We start from the raw sequence: 16,680 nt of genomic DNA, 5'->3' as shown, positions 1-16,680 counted from the left end.
GTACGGACGTACGAACGTACACACACACGCACAGCCATCTCTCTAAAAATCTTTTATTTCGTTTGTAGAGACCTTGTAACGTCGAGAAAAATGTCAAAATTTTAAATTTGACAAATCAGACCGATTACAATAACTTCCCATGTTATTAATTGCAGGTAAAATAAGTTGTAACATAACCTGTTGGCTAATATCTGTTTCTATTAAAATACCTCATTAGTAAACCAGAATCAATTGAACATAGTCTACCCATTTTCAGTTCTCGTTAAGTTCAAAAACAACTTTTCTTGTAATGGAACTACAATTTAAGAAACACATTAATTGAATTCTATTCTTCTAAACTAGAAAGTAGTAATTCTAGAAATTGGCAGAGTACCATCTAAATTGTTTGCCCCATTCTTTTGAAATTTTGGTATAAATGTGAGCTCTTATTACTTTCAAAATCAGACTTCTCAGAAGCGAGTACTAGTACACACCACTAGCAGCGTTTTTGAAATTGTATCTAAAGAAGTTAATTAAGCATTTAATATCATCATGAAAGTATTTGTTGCGTTATCAGCTTTGTTGGCAATTGCTTCTGCCTCTCCTCTCATTGTTCCTTCTGCTTCGAGCCAATATCACTCCCAGGATGGAATTGGTCAATACGCCTACGGCTACAACGATCATTTGTCGGCTAAGCAGGAAATAAAATCTTTGAATGGCATCACCAGAGGATCATACAGCTACATTGACTCAAACAATGTTCTTCAAACGGTTGATTATGTTGCAGATGCTGGTGGTTTCCGAGTTGCTGCAACCAATTTGCCAAAACCTGTTGAAGCTCCAGTTATACCTGCCCAGAATATTCCCCAACAAGTTGAAGAAACTCCAGAGGTTATTGCTGCCAAATCTGCCCACTTTGCTGCCATCGAAGAAGCCAAACTGAGGAATGGTGTAGTTTTAGTTCCAGCCCTATTCCCAGATGGTCAACCTCAACAAGTTCAAGACACACCTGAAGTTGCTCTAGCTAAAGCTGCTCATTTTGCTGCCATAGAAGAAGCCAAAAGACAAGTTGCTGCAGTTCCAGCTCCAATAATTGAACTTCCAAAACCAATTGCGGACACACCCGAAGTTGCCCAAGCTAAGGCAGAACATCTGATTGCAGTTGAACAGGCAAAACTGAGGAACTCTTATCAACCAATTCAAAGTGGAATTACAATTGTCCAAAGTGCTCCACCTCAAGTGCAAGTTCCAAGACCTTCTCCTGGATTCTCATACTCGTCTAGTGTTGTCAATGGTCCTGTCTTGCACTACGGCTACGCTCCTCTACCACATGTCAGATACCAAGTGTACAGTTTGTAAAAAGGTGTTACCGGTTTGAGTTTCTGAATCATCTTCATTGAAAAAACTTATACGTTGTCGACAATTGCTGCCTCTGTTTTCGTTGATTTTGCACATTTTTTGAGATAATAAATTTATATACAAGCAATAACATTTTTTTTCACTCACTCACAACATTTAGTCATTGAAAAGGTTTGTTGCAGAAGTTGTAGGATTAAATACGCATGACAACCGCGGACCCCGTTTTTCACGAGAAAAATATATTCCGCAATGAAGGTTTACTTTAGGGGCTGTATTATTGTTATTGCGTTAAAATCATCCGAGCAATCTATAGCGGGACAAAGAAGTTTCGAATTAAGACAAGCTTCTTTTTGTGTTAGAAGCGTGTTAGAAGCGTACTGTGCTCCTCGAATGTGAGAGCTTGGTTTCGAGCAACCAGTTTTAAGTGGTATTTGCCGGATTTCACTCCTTTCCATGAAGCACCAAATTGATTAGAAGCAGGAGAAATAAAGTTTCATTTGGTACCCAATTTACTTAGTGAGTCAGCTAACTCTTTTCTATGTATAATAAGTTTGGCTACATTTAACATCTTTTGAAGTTCAGTATTAGCACCCTTGAAATTAGTACCGCAGTCGCTATAAATATTTAAGCATATTCCTTTTCCAGATATAAATCTTCTAAATGCGGCAACAAAGGCTGGAGTTGTGTGATCTGTCACAGATTCAAGATGAATTGCTTTTGTTGAGAGACATATAAATATTGCAAAATTTCCTTAACTTTCTTGAAATTTCTTCCATTCTAATAACAACACCAGTTTAAAGTCGGCCGACAATTCTTATAATACCAAATCGATCAATAAACATGTTTAGAGATTTGTTGAGCTTTGTTCTCTTAGTAAGTTTGAGTTCTTTTATGACATCGGGAAACATAAATTGTTGAATACTTCTTATTAAAGAACTTACTTCATTCTTAAGACATCATCCTTTCTTACGTTACAGATAAATCTGTTCACAAAGGCTATAATTCTCAATGCCTTAATAAGTTTGGATTGTTTGCAAACTACATTAAGAAAGCCATTAGCATCTTCGATGGTAACATGAAGCTTGATTTTTCTCTTTTCTTCTTGTGTTTCTTATTGAGTGGGTTGTGTAGGTACTTAGAAATCCAATTTTTAGTGAAGAAAGTGTGGTCCACTCCACCATATTGTATTGATCTTCAACTTTGATGGCAGGATACCACGAAATGTTAAATCCACTGCGTTTAATTTGGTGGGAATATGTTGCCATATACCAAACATTGGTCAACCGTCAATTTCGGTGACTCTATTGGCTATTAATGTCTTCCATCTCGATATTTATCCATATATTCAGGTCAAAGTGATTGTAGAATCAGTCCATGCTAATATTTTGACGGTTTTTAATGGAAGAACTGATTTGGTATAGTTGATATAGATATCGTGTTAACTGGCGCTACCTTTGTTTTAGAAGTGAGTAAATGAGTGTGTATGCAGTCGACGGCTCCATACGCCTTGATTGATCTAGCAGTGATTCCGTGGATCTCTATATGTTTGATTTCACTTTTAGTGTTTATCCATATTAGAGGGTATATTTATCCAAAAATCTCTAATTCTTCTTGAAAAGAGAGCCATTCCTGCTTTAATTTACCTGGAATGTTGTTCTCCCATGAGAGGCCTCTCAGCCATAATTGCTAACATAATGATCTTCGACTTGATCATACAAGATGCTATAGATCCTAATGGATCAAAAAGACGAGCGATGGTTGAAAGTATCGAAAGTCTTGTCAGAGATTCAAAAAATAGGGAAACACTTATTTCTCGGTCTTCTTCTGGATTGGATTCCGAAAATTCCTTTTGATCATCATTACGAAGATGTAATCCAGCTGATGATAATAATGTTAAAATTTGATGGTACTTTTTTTTGGCTACCTCTAATGCGTCAGCACCTATACAAAGTAAAAATTGAACTTGATTTTTTTTTTCTACAACCAAATTATGTCCTCAATGTTTTTTGAAGACCTTATAATTGTTAAATTCTCGCTTATGAACTGATATTTATGCACGCACCGGTAATATACTCTTGTTAATATATAGTTTTTGATAACTGCAGTAATTAGCTGCATAAACTTTTTGGAGTGACTTGTTCACTTGGATATAGATCATCAGAGAGGTAACATTGAAAGTCTTTAATTGTGTGGTGGTACATAGAATCTATAAATTACTGTGAATTCTTTATTGGAAACTTTTGTGTGTTGAAGAGCTTTTTTTTGCATTAATCTGAGACATTCATTGGTCCTTCTTGTCAGATATTTTCTTTTCTTTTTTGATTTCTTGTGCGAATAAACTTTTAATTTTAACTACGTGCATCACCCATTTATAAAAATTAATTAAATTAAAAAAAAATATTTCGAATTCAAAGAGATCCTTATCCCAAAGCTCTACGTTTTCAACTATTTTAGCGTCTAAACCACCAATCGCTAACTTAACATTTGTTTTATGTAAGAAGTCTCGACCTAATATGATTGGGTCGTTCATAGTTTTGTCACTCACAACATATAGACAAAAATTAACATAGTTATCATAAAATTTAACATGACATGACAAATTACCTGCAATTACCAATTGGGAACTATTAATTCCAACGGAACTGCAAGGTGATGGTTCAAGTGACGTCATCAAAATGGGTGGTACGTACCGTTGTTGGATGAAACTTATAGGACGGCCAGTGTCCATAACGGTCATGATGTTCATCCGAGCTCCAAAACTTTTAGCTTCCCGACTCGCAGATTTAATTTCATACTCCAACACTTCATGAAAATCGGGCATCAATGTTGAAACTGGAGATTCCATTGTACATTTTCCTATCTGAGCGACGAGAACTGAAGGTTTTTGTGGACAATTGGTGATAATTATGTCCCTTTTGTCCGCATCGGAAACACGAACCTTTTTCTCGGCGAGCTTTGGGACAGTTACTTGATATGTGACCCTCTTCGTCACAGTTTAAGCACTTGACCTTAGCATCAACACGTGGCACAAGCTATCAACACGTGGAAGAAGCTATCTCCTGCATGGATAAAACGTATTGCTGGTAATTTTCATCTCTTCGTTTTTTTCGATTTCGCAATGTGTTATGGACGTCTGTTGCGGTTTTATGGTAGTGAAACTCGGACATCAGAGGGTCTCTCAGATCTTTCCATGATCGAAACGTTCTTGACCGTACCTTTAAGGAGTCTTCTGAAATAAATGAAAGCCTCTGACTCACTCAGATGGTAAATGACCATAGCATCCTCGACGTTTTCAATCCACTTACTAATAGGGTAATTATCGTCGCCACTAAATAATGGTAAGGACTCCTCGATATCACGTGGCGAATGTCAATTAAATGAGGAACTTTATCCCACTTCTGATTTATTATAGGGCATTTCTTGATGAAAATTAGAAACAAAACGTATTAACTTGAACAAAACTTCTTTATTACTAATGAAAAATATTATTTTGATTAAATGGAAACAGTGAAAAATAAATAAGGTTTAATTTGATTATTCTGAGCAAAGTAATTATAAATCGTCCTCGATTTAAAATTACATGCAACAACATTTACATAAACATAACATTTTTCTTTTAATTTTTTTTTTTGTTTTATTTTTCTTTTTAATTCCCATACAATCCTGAAGGGTAAAAAGATACTCCTACTCAACCTAGGTATCACCTGTTCTGTTATTGTTAGTAACCACTCACGAAATTTTGTAAGGAATAGACAAACACTTATACTAACTATAGTGGCTAAGGTTAAGGACGTTCAAGGAAATTTTGTCAGTTGCCGTATTTTATTATATTCCGATTCCTAGAGTTCTTTTGTTTCGGAGTCATTTGCGCAAAAACTCGGTCTTCCCCGAGTACATGCTCGCGTTTCAGTGGTTGGATTGTCAATGTCAATCAAATTGTTTTCGCAATTCCAACTTGTTCTACCAATTCTTCTTCGTTTACATTCACATTCGTAATTTGGAGCTCGCTGATCCTACATTCAACATTTCAAGTCCTGTTGATGCCTGAATAGGATGAGATCAATTTTGGAATATTCTAAATGGTAATGAAATCAGTGGTTAGGATTGTACTCCATCATCACTGGAGAGTGCCTTATTGATCAAAAAGATTTATTGTTATCTTTGCTTTCGTGTATAGTTGATATTGATCAGCTTTGAAAAGATTCTGGGAACTGGAAGAGGTAGGCCCTAGTTCTAGTAATTCAGGGGAGGATCTCGCAGAGACAAACTTTCGTCAAACCTTTTCACGCTTTTCTGAAGGTCGTTTGCCGTCTATTGATTTAACTCCATCATTTGATAAAACACTTCAAGCTGCAGTTTCACGTTTTCATTCCATGGAACGTCGTTTCGCTAAAAGAGGTATTTGATTCGTACTAAAAATTCATGCGTGAATATTTGGAATTGGGACACATGAAACGAATTCCTCCAGTGGAGCTGGACGAAAATTCTACTTCCCAATTCTACCTTACACACCACGCAGTGTTAAAAATGGATAGTTCTAGTTCTAAAACTCCGCGTAGTTTTTGATGGTTCTTCAAAAAACTCTTCCGGACGTTCGCTTAACAGTACGTAGTAATTAGGACCTAAAATTTAAAGAGATCTTGTAGGCGATTGTTTGAGATTTCGACAGAATCGTCAGCTTTTGGTTGATGATGACCACACTAATTTCCAACGCATTGTAGTGCGCGAAAATCAAGGTGACGAAATACGACAATTCCGTCTTCGTACCGTCACCTATGGCACAGTATGTGCCCCGTTCTTGTCGATTCGTGTCTTAAACCAGCTAGCTCAGGATTACAGCATCGAGTTTCCCAACGCTTCCCAGGTTCTTCTCAACAACGTTTATGGTAATGACGCGCTGACAGGCACTGACTCAATTGATTCTCTTTTAAAACTTGACTGTTGGCCTCAACTCGTGCGGTTACCTGCTGAGGATTGTGAATACAGATTGTGTTACAATATTTGTTATCTGAATAAGGAATTGTTAATAATAGCAAATAATAGTTGGCCATGAAGTTAAAGTGTAAGAGATGGCGATGCAAAATTCGAAACACGTCGACTTAGCCGGCTGGCTTCTTTAAATACACATACAACAACGTTCCATCTAGAAGAATCATCTTAGAATTCCAGTCCCATGATTAGCGGAAGCTGGCAGACTGAAAGCAACGTGCTTTATAAAACAAAACAAACTGACCGAAATCTTAAACTGATTCTAACAGATTTCTTTTGAAGCATTTCATGTTACTCATACGCTAAGACCATCATCATAATGGTTTTCATAATTGCGCCAAACTTAAATTTAACAACTTATTTGCTGCCATGTTTCGGTGTCAAACAGCGAATTGCCATCTTCAAATATATTAACTGTGTCTCTTTAACACCAGATCCAAGAGCCAAGAACCACCAAACACACAGCCCATTCGCCATCATCAGCCACCAGCTCTACCAGCTACAAGCCAGCGAACCAGTCAGCCACTATTCTCTGCATGCAGATAAATCCCCTTCAATTTCCGTCGAAAAGAGCATCAGCGTTCATTTCCGCTCAGACATTGTGACTTCCTTTTTTGTACTCAGGATTATTTGCCACTTAAAAAGAAACCATCCAAACCAACGGGCGGTCGTCGTCATCGTCGTCGTTGGTTCTGTTAATCCTGTGTGAAAAATGTATCATAACCCTCAAGATAGAACGACAAGGATATACATATAAAATAGTAGAGAGGGAGATAGAGTGTGAGGAACCAACGACTGATTCATACACTGCGGGAGTCGAACGACGACGAACGACATCGACGCTGAATATATGCCATCAAGAAGGATGAGGCAACAAGGACGAAACTACAAAGTCCGGAGCTTCCTTTTTGGAGCAAGGAAATTATCCTGTGGTTAATGTCAATCCAAAGGGAATGTGAAGGAAACCCAACATGGCTTACGACTTTCGAACGAACCAGCATCAGCGTTGTTGAAAAAATCCAGTGAAAATAGTGAGATCTTCTTACTTTTTTTTCAGCAGGTCCTTTTCTTCTTTTTTTTTTTATTTAAAGATTATCGTCCTAACGACAACGATGGTGATGGCGATGATGACGACGACGACACACGACAAAGACTACACACTGATGATGTGTCTGACAAAAATTCCAATTAAGCATAGCACGGACTGTAAAAAGCACACACCACCACCACCACTGCACCGGTAGGAAAAAAAAAGGACCTTCTTCACTTCAACATATCCTCACATCACAACATGTAAGTTTAATAATCTCCTTAAGTGCTATACCATATGACGGATTCTTATAAAAATGTTTTCAGTTTCGCCCACAAAAAGTATACGAGGATGTGCAGAGGAAAATCCAGCTGAGTTGAGTTGAGTTGTGAGCTGTGACTAATGTGGATATATTTTTTTGGCCGTATTTTGAGAGAGTGATTTTAAAGCGTTTACGGTTTTTAGCCTTCGAAACTTTGTCTATTATAGAAAACAAAGTAGGTATAAGAAATAAACAAAAAGAGTTCTGTTGAATTTTTGGAATGTTTTTTTTTTTGACAGGAAAATTATGTTGACACTTTGCTGCAAAGCTAGAAAAATTGTTATCCTGACAGCGTGAAAAGTTTTTGATTGATGATATAGCAAATTATGGAAATGGTAGTTATTGTCTTTCAAAAATCTGTTTTTATCTTATAACTACACCAAAGCTACTTTCGTTGATGTTTTTAGTTTCTTACTGAATATTGTTCGAAGTTTTTATTGAAGATCAAAATCTTTTCGTATTTTTCAAAAAAAGATTCATCGTGAAGTTTTACGTTCATACAAGTTTAATCAACCCTTTATGATAAAATAATTCAGGCATAAATTACTCATTAAAACTACAAGGCATATTGAATCACAATAAAGTAATTGTGATTCAATTCGCCTATTAAAATTAAATTATAAAATTGAAGTACAGGTTTTTAAAAAATCTGACATTGATGAGCAGTAATCTGTTTTAGATTTAAAGCCTCGATATAGTTGTCATAACCGGGAATTGTTTTATAGAAATTTATCACAATGGGCTATTAAACTATTCGAAGCGTATCCTACTCCATGACAGACAGTCACTTTAACGAAACGTAACCTAACCTAACATTCACTTAGATTTTGGGAAGACCAATTCAAAAGTTTTTTTACAAATAATTAATAACGTAACTAAAACTTGGTAAAAAATTAAGTTTCCACGGAAATATCCATTTAAAAATAAAAGACTTTAAGGAAATTTAATTTTATAGAAAATATTGTGCCCGAGATTCATTAAATTCTTTTTTTTTTAATCCAACATTTAGTTTTTTTCCTCCAGATCAACCAGATTGACCATATTGCGATCGACCGCAGACACACTTCCAGCATTATGGATGTACGAACTTTCCGAGCATTTAACATCGACTCGGACCACTTCCTCTTTGTAGACAAGGTAGCACTTCGGGTTTCCAGACCCAAGGCAAAATAGGGAGGTGCTGGGAGAAGGTACAACGTCGAACGGCTACAATCGCAAGAGATCGCCAAATAATATTACAAGTAACCTCTCTCGAAGTTCTATGCCGCCAACACAATGTATCGAAAACCAGTGGCAACGTTGCCAAGATGCAAGCAGAGAAGCCGCCTCTGATGTGCTGGGCTTGAAGCAGCCAATGACAAGGAACCCCTAATTTGATGAGGAATGTCGGCAGGCAAATGCAGCCAAACAACAGGCACGCAAAGCGGCGCTGCATAAAAGGACGAGAGCTGCTCATGAGCTCTATGAGCAGAAGAGGTGAGAGGAACACGGACTTCTCAGAAGCAAAAAGAAAGGGCATGAGAAGCGTGCGGTGGAAGTTGTTGAGAGGTTTAAAAGCAGGAATGAAGTTCGAAAATTTTATGAACAGGCGAAACGAAATTCACAGGTACATACACCAAGAACCGAAGGCGGCAAAGACGAAAGTGAAAACATCATAGTGGAACCGCAGTCAATGCTGAGGATATGGAAGGACCACTTCTGCAGACTGTATAACGGCGACGACAAACTGAATTCCGTTGTCATGCAGGATGATCCATTCAACATAGACGACGAAAGCCAACAATCCCGTCCTCCCGACTTAGACGAAGTAAAGATTGCCATATCTAAGTTGAACTCTAATAAAGCCGCTGGAGCGGATGGCTTGAATGCCGAGCTCTTTAAAGTAGCTGGAGATGAGTTGGTTAGGAGCATGCACCACCTTATCTGTAACATACGATCGGAAGTAAGCATGCCCGATGAATGGAACCTCAGTATTGTTTGCCCGATCCTGAAAAAAGGAGACCTTCATAATTGCACCAACTATAGCGGAATCAGTCTACTTAACATCGCCTATAAAATCTTCTCTGCCGTAATATGTGAACGTCTAAAGCCCATCGTCAACAACCTGATAGGTCCTTATCAGTGTGCTTTTAGAACAGGAAAGTCCACAGTTAATCAAATATTCACATTACGGCAGATCCTGGAAAAAACCCAAGAACACCAAATCGACACCCACCATCTTTTCATCGATTTCAAGGCCGCATATGACAGCATCTACAGGGACGAGCTGTATAGAGCCATGTTTAGTTTTGGCATCCCATCCAAACTAGTCCGATTGTGCAGCTTTACCATGGAGAAATCACGCTGCTATATAAAGGTTGGAAACAACTTTAGAACCTTTCGATGTCAAAAAAGGTTTTAGACAAAGTGATGCGCTGCCATGTGATTTTTTTTTAACATCGTGCCTGAAAGAATAGTGCAGAGCTCACACTTCAACACTAGAGGCACTATCTTTCAGAAGTCTGTGCAATTACTAGCATATGCCGATGACATTGACATAATCGGAAGAACTCAGCGGGATGTCAATGGGGCTTTTGTGAGTATTGACCCAGAGTTTAACGGTTAATGAGGGTAAAACAAAGTACGTCACCATCGACAGACGTAACTTTGAGATAGTTAAGGACTTCGTCTACCTAGGCTCCGCTGTAAACGCAGACAACAACATCAGCGCTGAGATCAAACGCAGAAAAACTCTTGCTAACCGCTGTTTCTTTGGACTAAAACAGCAATTGAGTGGTAAAGTCCTCTCTCGAGGGACCAAAGTGTTGCTATATAAGACCCTTATCATCCCCGTCCTGCTATACGGTGCAGAAGCATGGACTTTGACAAAAGCGGATGAAAGCACCTTGGGTCGGTTCGAGAGAAAGGTTCTTCGGATTGCCAGAAGGGTAAAAGACCAACAACTTAGATGGCTAGGTCACGTAGAGCATTTGGAAATCAATGGTCCGGCCCGGAAAGTCTTCGAATCCACACCCATAGGACAGCGCGAAACTGGAAACATCTAGCTAGGGACCGAACTAGATGGAGAAGTTTGTTGGGCGAGGCCCTAGTTCACAGAGGACTTTAGCGCCACTTTAAGTAAGTTACTTTATAACTTAGAGTTATAGTATAGTTAGAAAAAAATAAAGATTTTGGCTTCGAATTATTTACCTCACATAAAAGCTAATATATAAAATTCTCCTGTCACAGTCTCCTGTCACTCCTCCGGAACGACTAAACCAATTTCAATGAAATGTTGCATATACATTAAGTAGGTCTCAGAATAGGTTTTTGTCTATTTTATATATTCCTATGTTTAATTGCATCAACATCGTTCACCATTCATTCATTTCGGTTTGCATTCACCAAATCGAATTGCATCTTATTAAATAGACACTGAATTGAATCGTTAATCGTGAACTACAATACAATACTGTAGAAATGTCAACGATTGTTGTCCGCAATGTCCCACTAATGAATGAAGAACAAAAAACCATTTATTAGTTATGACTTATGACCACATCATGCTCGCAGTTATAGCAGGACAAGGTGTATTCTTTTTTTTGGATGCATAGGGTAGAACATTCCTTGTTTCGCTAATTCTTCCTAAAATACAATCAAATAATGGTATCAAATTGGCTGTTGCATCCTCTGGCGTTGCGTTATTGGATGGAAGCAGAACAGCTTATTCAGTTTTTATACTGCCACTAAATTGTTTTATTTACTCGTTTGAATAAAAGACAATGAATTTACAATTCAAATAAACTATAATATATTTATTTAAAAAGTACAACTGAAAGTAAAAATGAGTGTTCAAATGCTTCAAGATCAATCCGCTGAAACATTCTCAAAACAACTATTAGATATAAGCGGCGGAAAAGTTACTACAGATGGAACTGGATGCATAAAATTGCCGGTCGAATTCTGCACGATTATTGATTCACAAGATGCTCTCATTGACCAGATATTTCCCGATTAACACAGACAATATATAAATTATTAATGACTGGCAGGAAGAGCAATGTTAGCAGCAAAAAATGTGTATGTCAACGAATTGGACACAGGAATGGTTGAGAGTTGTAGTCACTCCGCCCTGTTTCGTTATGGACTTGTGCGCCACCTAATTTTATTTTAAGTTAAGTGTTGCTGACAATCCAAATGTATCGATTTTCCAGTTTTTGATTTATTAAGTTGTTGGCCATTGGTAGTTTATCAAATACACCTAATACATATCCCTTATTGTCCATTTTTCTTTATTTCAAACTTTTTTTCTTCAAAGTTTGCCTAACATTTTAAGAATTAAGATAATACCTTAAATCTTAAACCATTTATACAACCTGAATGACAGTAATTACAAAATAATTTACTTCTTTATAAAAAACATAAATAATTCTATACACAAGAACTCACTTAAATCATCATCTCTCAATCGAAACTTCGTCACCACCAAATTCAGATCAATGCCTCTCAAAAACCACAATTTACTGGTTTCCAAAACAACAAACTTTATTTGACACATTAAATGTTAATCTAAATCTGAATTCTGAACTTGCACTGATGATGGGAGGGCTGACTGCTTCTGGCTGTCTTCATAACTGCCTCTGACTGCCTGGCCCCAACTGGCTGAATGGCTGGATGGCTGGCTGAATGGTTGAAACCTTTGACATAACTTTTAAAGCAAAAGCACTTAATCCAAATTAAAAGTTTAAGTTTGTATTTCTGTATGAAAATGGAAATGAAAATAACCTTTTCATCGCCAAATCATACCGCAAATAAATCCAACAACTGTCAGTCAGGAAAAGTTATTCATCTGCGTCCTTTTTCTTATACGCTAAGCACGAGACGATGCGATGGTGGCGTAGCGCGGCAATGGTGGCGGCTCCTTTCCTTCGCGAATATAAATAGGACAAAACTTAAGTTTTCTATGTCTATGAACAAGAATATGGGTTTTGAGGAGGGGGCTGATGAAAGAATAAAAAAAAAACTAAAAACAAATCTTAGACAAAAGTCAGGAAAGAGCCTAGGCTAGGCAACTATAGGCAGGCGAAGGCAGCTCGTTTTCGTTTCGTTTGGTTTCGTTTTGGCTTCGCTTTAGGAAAATTGCCGCAAATTACGAAATGACGTCTGTTGGAAAATGAATTATTATGAAAATGAAAACGCCATCTATGTAAACCTGCCGGATGCACTTTCATCATCAAAATGCTTCCAAACGCGAAAATTACCTCCTGTGTGTGCATGTCAAGTTGCCCTTGCACGAACTTTCCACTTCTTTTGCTTGTTCTTGTTCTTCTCTTCATATACCTTCTCCTCTCCTTTCTTATACGAAACCTACGAAAACGAGAATGAGTACAAGAACTATACGTATACGATAACGGTAAGTATGAGTACAACAGTGCCTTCAGTTCTTTTAAACTAACTTCCAGTTCCAGAACCAAAATAAAATTGGATCTATAGCAGCGGCGGCGATGATGTGTAGAGAAGGTGAAGCGGAGGAGGCAACGCTGGATTGTGGAGGATGAAGGCGTTGAGAAGCCAAGCAAAGGGTAGCGAAGGGAACGGAGGGCAAGAGGGTGTAGAAAAGTTCTAACAACCACATCGGAAATAATTGTCATCACGACTTAAATTTGAATGCAGCAAGAAAATTTCATGTTGCCGTTAAAAAGTTCAAAAGTTATACTCTGAAAAGTTATTAGTTTTGTACGCTCTGTTTCCGTTACGTCGCTTCCACTTGAACTGGCGGTGTGTCCTTTTTTCTTTCAACATTTGAGTTTGAGTATATGTTTGAATTAAAGTATGTAGATTGTAGGTATGTTAAGAGATGGGTGTAGTGCATATGAGAGGAAGGGGATGGAGATACAAATCAAATCAGGACTTGTTTCAATTATGATGCATTTGCTTTAATCAGTAAAACGTTTCTGAGAAAGTCTTATTCCTTTTGCTGCATCACGATTAAAGATGTGTTCCTTATTAATTTACAATAACCTTCCCCTCATCAATAAGTATATGTAAGTATTTAAAAGCACATCCTCAAATTCATATTATAGCCATCGGAAACTTAAGAAGTATACAATTCAATTTGGCGATATTCTCTTTGCCCATTCGTTTTTAAATTAACACCGTGCCATGAAATAAGAAAACATCTTTTTAAATTTGTTTTCACAAAAGTCAATATTATTTGAATTTGTTTATGCTTTTTAATTTTTGACGCCAGAGCAGGCCATTGTCCAATTGTCTAATCGTAGAAAGCTTTCTTAAATATTTTTCATTTTGCTTCTTTCAAAAACATTCATTTTTGGCCATGAAGATTTTAATTTACAAAATATTAAACATTATTCTTTGATTTAAGGTTTGCAAATAGTCCATTCATATTTAAACAAAAAAAAAACGGTTCAGAGATGCACACAGCTTAGAAAACAACAAAAGAAGCTGCCGTCATCTAAACTACATAGCTGTAGACGTTTTTGAACAATTTGGTCAATTGCGGATCTAGGTGAAAGGGAGTCGTAGGGGTCGTAGGTCTATTGCTTGTTAAGCGGTACGTTATCATAAAAAGGATGTATTGAACTAATGTCATAGCATTTCAAATTATATCTCAATTTGACAGTTTTAAAAATTCTAGTTCTACCAACTGGAAGCCACGAAAAGAATGACCCAACTCGTCATTCTTAAAAAATGTGTTTTCGATATAAACTTTGTTTTGTTTTTTTGAGTGGAAAATATTGAGCCTGGTAAAGCGTTTTACATTCGTGTACCGCTGATGAAGAAAGAATCTCTATACTTAACAGTATGTCCAAAATTGTGCTCAAGGGAAAACTGCCGGTAAATGGTGTTACGGGAAAATTGCTTGAGGGGACAAATGCAACTGGCTGTATCGCTAGAGCATTGTTTACGAAAATATCGCTAAGACGATGATAGGCATGAAACCTTGCGGTGGCTTTCAAGAGAATTTTAATTCTACTCAAAAGACTCAAGATCACCTATCATGTTTATAGCTCTTATTTCGATCCTATCTAAAAGACAATAGCCCAAGTATGAGAAGTATACTCGAGTCTTAGACGAATAAAAGCTTTTAAAATTAAAGTCGTAAAAGACTTCTTTCATTTTTGGAGAAAACCTAAGCACTTAGCAGCATTTTTGGATATGGCGAAAATATTACGATCAGTCCACAACCAGTGATTTGTGATGCACATATTAAGAACTAAAAGCTATTTAGTCTCTTCGATGCAGGCAATACCCATAAATAGTGGCAGTTGGGAAGGGTAACGCTTTTGTCACAGTAGACACAATTGAGTTTTGTAAGCGCGGTTTTGAATTCCCCATTGATTAGCTTATCAAACTCTACCGTAATTATTCCACATCTGAAGGACAAGAATGAGAATCTAAAAACGAATATGAAAAGCTGTGGGTACTGACATTAGCGAAACAATTAAGTGAGTTTGAAGTTTCAGACAAAAGATGATCTTATACTTCTTATAAATCTTATAATAAGAATAAAAAATAGCGGTGGAGACAAAATGGAACCCTTTGGCACACCAGCGTTTATTTTGTGGATATCAGATTTGAACCCGTCAAATACTACTGGAATTGAACGGTCCGAGAGGTCATTTTTAACCCAAAAAGAAGAGACTCATCGATACCAAAAGCACGCATTTTCGACAAGAGAACTTAATTCTAAAATCTATCAAATGCCTCTGAAATATGAATTATACCTCACCTTACTTTCTCCAAAACTATGTAAAGATTCGTTTCACTGTTCGGTGAGATAAACCAGAAGATCACTAGTGGACCTGTTGCTACGAAAGTCACACGACTGCCAGTCATTAAAGAGCTATAGTCTTTCAAGAGATTTTTAAAGCTTAAAACTATTAGCGTTTTCATAATCTTGAAAAAAAGTATCGTAAGTGCTGATGATTTTCCTTTTTTTGGGTATAGCTGCTAAAGCTTAAGCAGTAGTTTTACCAGCAATATGGAGGCTTTGAGTATTCTAGTAACTTAATAAGTGCAAAAGAAGATTCGTTCCATATAATCGCCTACATCGAATTAAAATCAAACTGTGCTCCAAGCAAATTGGCTTTATCAATCGAGCTTAAACTGAGGAACTGAGCGTCGGAAACATTGCAGTTCACAACTTTTTACGAATGTTTTGTTAAGCGATGCATTTTGAACTAATAAAGTGACATAGTAGGTACCCGTGGCATGATGGTTAATGGGTTGGACTGTCATGCGAGATGTCTTGGGTTCGATCCCTGCCTGTTCCACCTAAAAAAATTGACAAATTCTGCAAGAATAATTCTTGTCATGCTTTTTCAAATTAGCCGCTCGGATTCGGCATATAAACTGTAGATCCCCTCCATCCCTGCAATTACTCTCACACAGGAATGGTTGAGAGTTGTAAGCCACTAGTTCCAGGTTCTCTACGGACTGTTGCGCCACCTGGGATAACTTTCCACACTGTTAACTTACCATCCCGTCTGTAGATTTGTCTTGCTTGAAAGCTAGTAGGTTTTAGTGGTTCCCTAAGAAACATGTCAGTTAAATAATTTTTTATAACTTAAAAATTGCCAACAATATTTTGCATATAATCAAATAGTTTTATTTCAAAATCTGTTTTTATTAACGAGATTTTTAATCCATAAACCAATTTTTACCAATTTCAGTAACATTTCTTAAAAGTTTTTATTTCTATGTAAACAAATACAAAATGGATGAATCAAATTAATTAATTAATTAATTAATTAATTTGAAGTCAATTTCTCCTATTATTGACGAGATATCGAGAGGCGAACATCAATTTTTCCAAAATTTCGTACTATTTTTTGCAAATTTTAATATTTTATGAAAAAACCTGATTGTTGGATTTTTATAAAAAAATTTACTAAATGTCGAAAACAATATTTTCTATCTGTGAAATACAATTAGTTTAAAGCTTTAATGTGACCAATTATTATATATTTCTTTTCTAATAAAATAAACAACTTCAATC

At 36.9% G+C, this 16,680-nt stretch overlaps 1 protein-coding gene across 1 annotated transcript; it reads left to right on the top strand.

The window, feature by feature from the left end:
• The first annotated feature begins 461 nt into the window (after window positions 1-461).
• On the top strand, window positions 462-1,459 carry LOC129953544 (uncharacterized). Its single transcript, XM_056066787.1, has one exon. It carries the CDS (start codon window positions 532-534, stop codon window positions 1,336-1,338), a length of 807 nt encoding a protein of 268 aa, XP_055922762.1. The 5' UTR covers window positions 462-531; the 3' UTR covers window positions 1,339-1,459.
• The last annotated feature ends 15,221 nt before the right edge of the window (window positions 1,460-16,680 follow it).

The sequence above is a fragment of the Eupeodes corollae genome, unplaced genomic scaffold (genome assembly GCF_945859685.1).
Source record: "Eupeodes corollae unplaced genomic scaffold, idEupCoro1.1 scaffold_875, whole genome shotgun sequence".
Taxonomy (NCBI): domain Eukaryota; kingdom Metazoa; phylum Arthropoda; class Insecta; order Diptera; family Syrphidae; genus Eupeodes; species Eupeodes corollae.
The sequence above is the reverse complement of the archived record's forward strand: the minus strand, read 5'-3'. Positions and strand labels throughout refer to the sequence as shown.

Excerpts from the sequence above, each read along its gene's own strand:
- LOC129953544 (XM_056066787.1), top strand. The coding sequence starts at position 532 with ATGAAAGTATTTGTTGCGTTATCAGCTTTGTTGGCAATTGCTTCTGCC.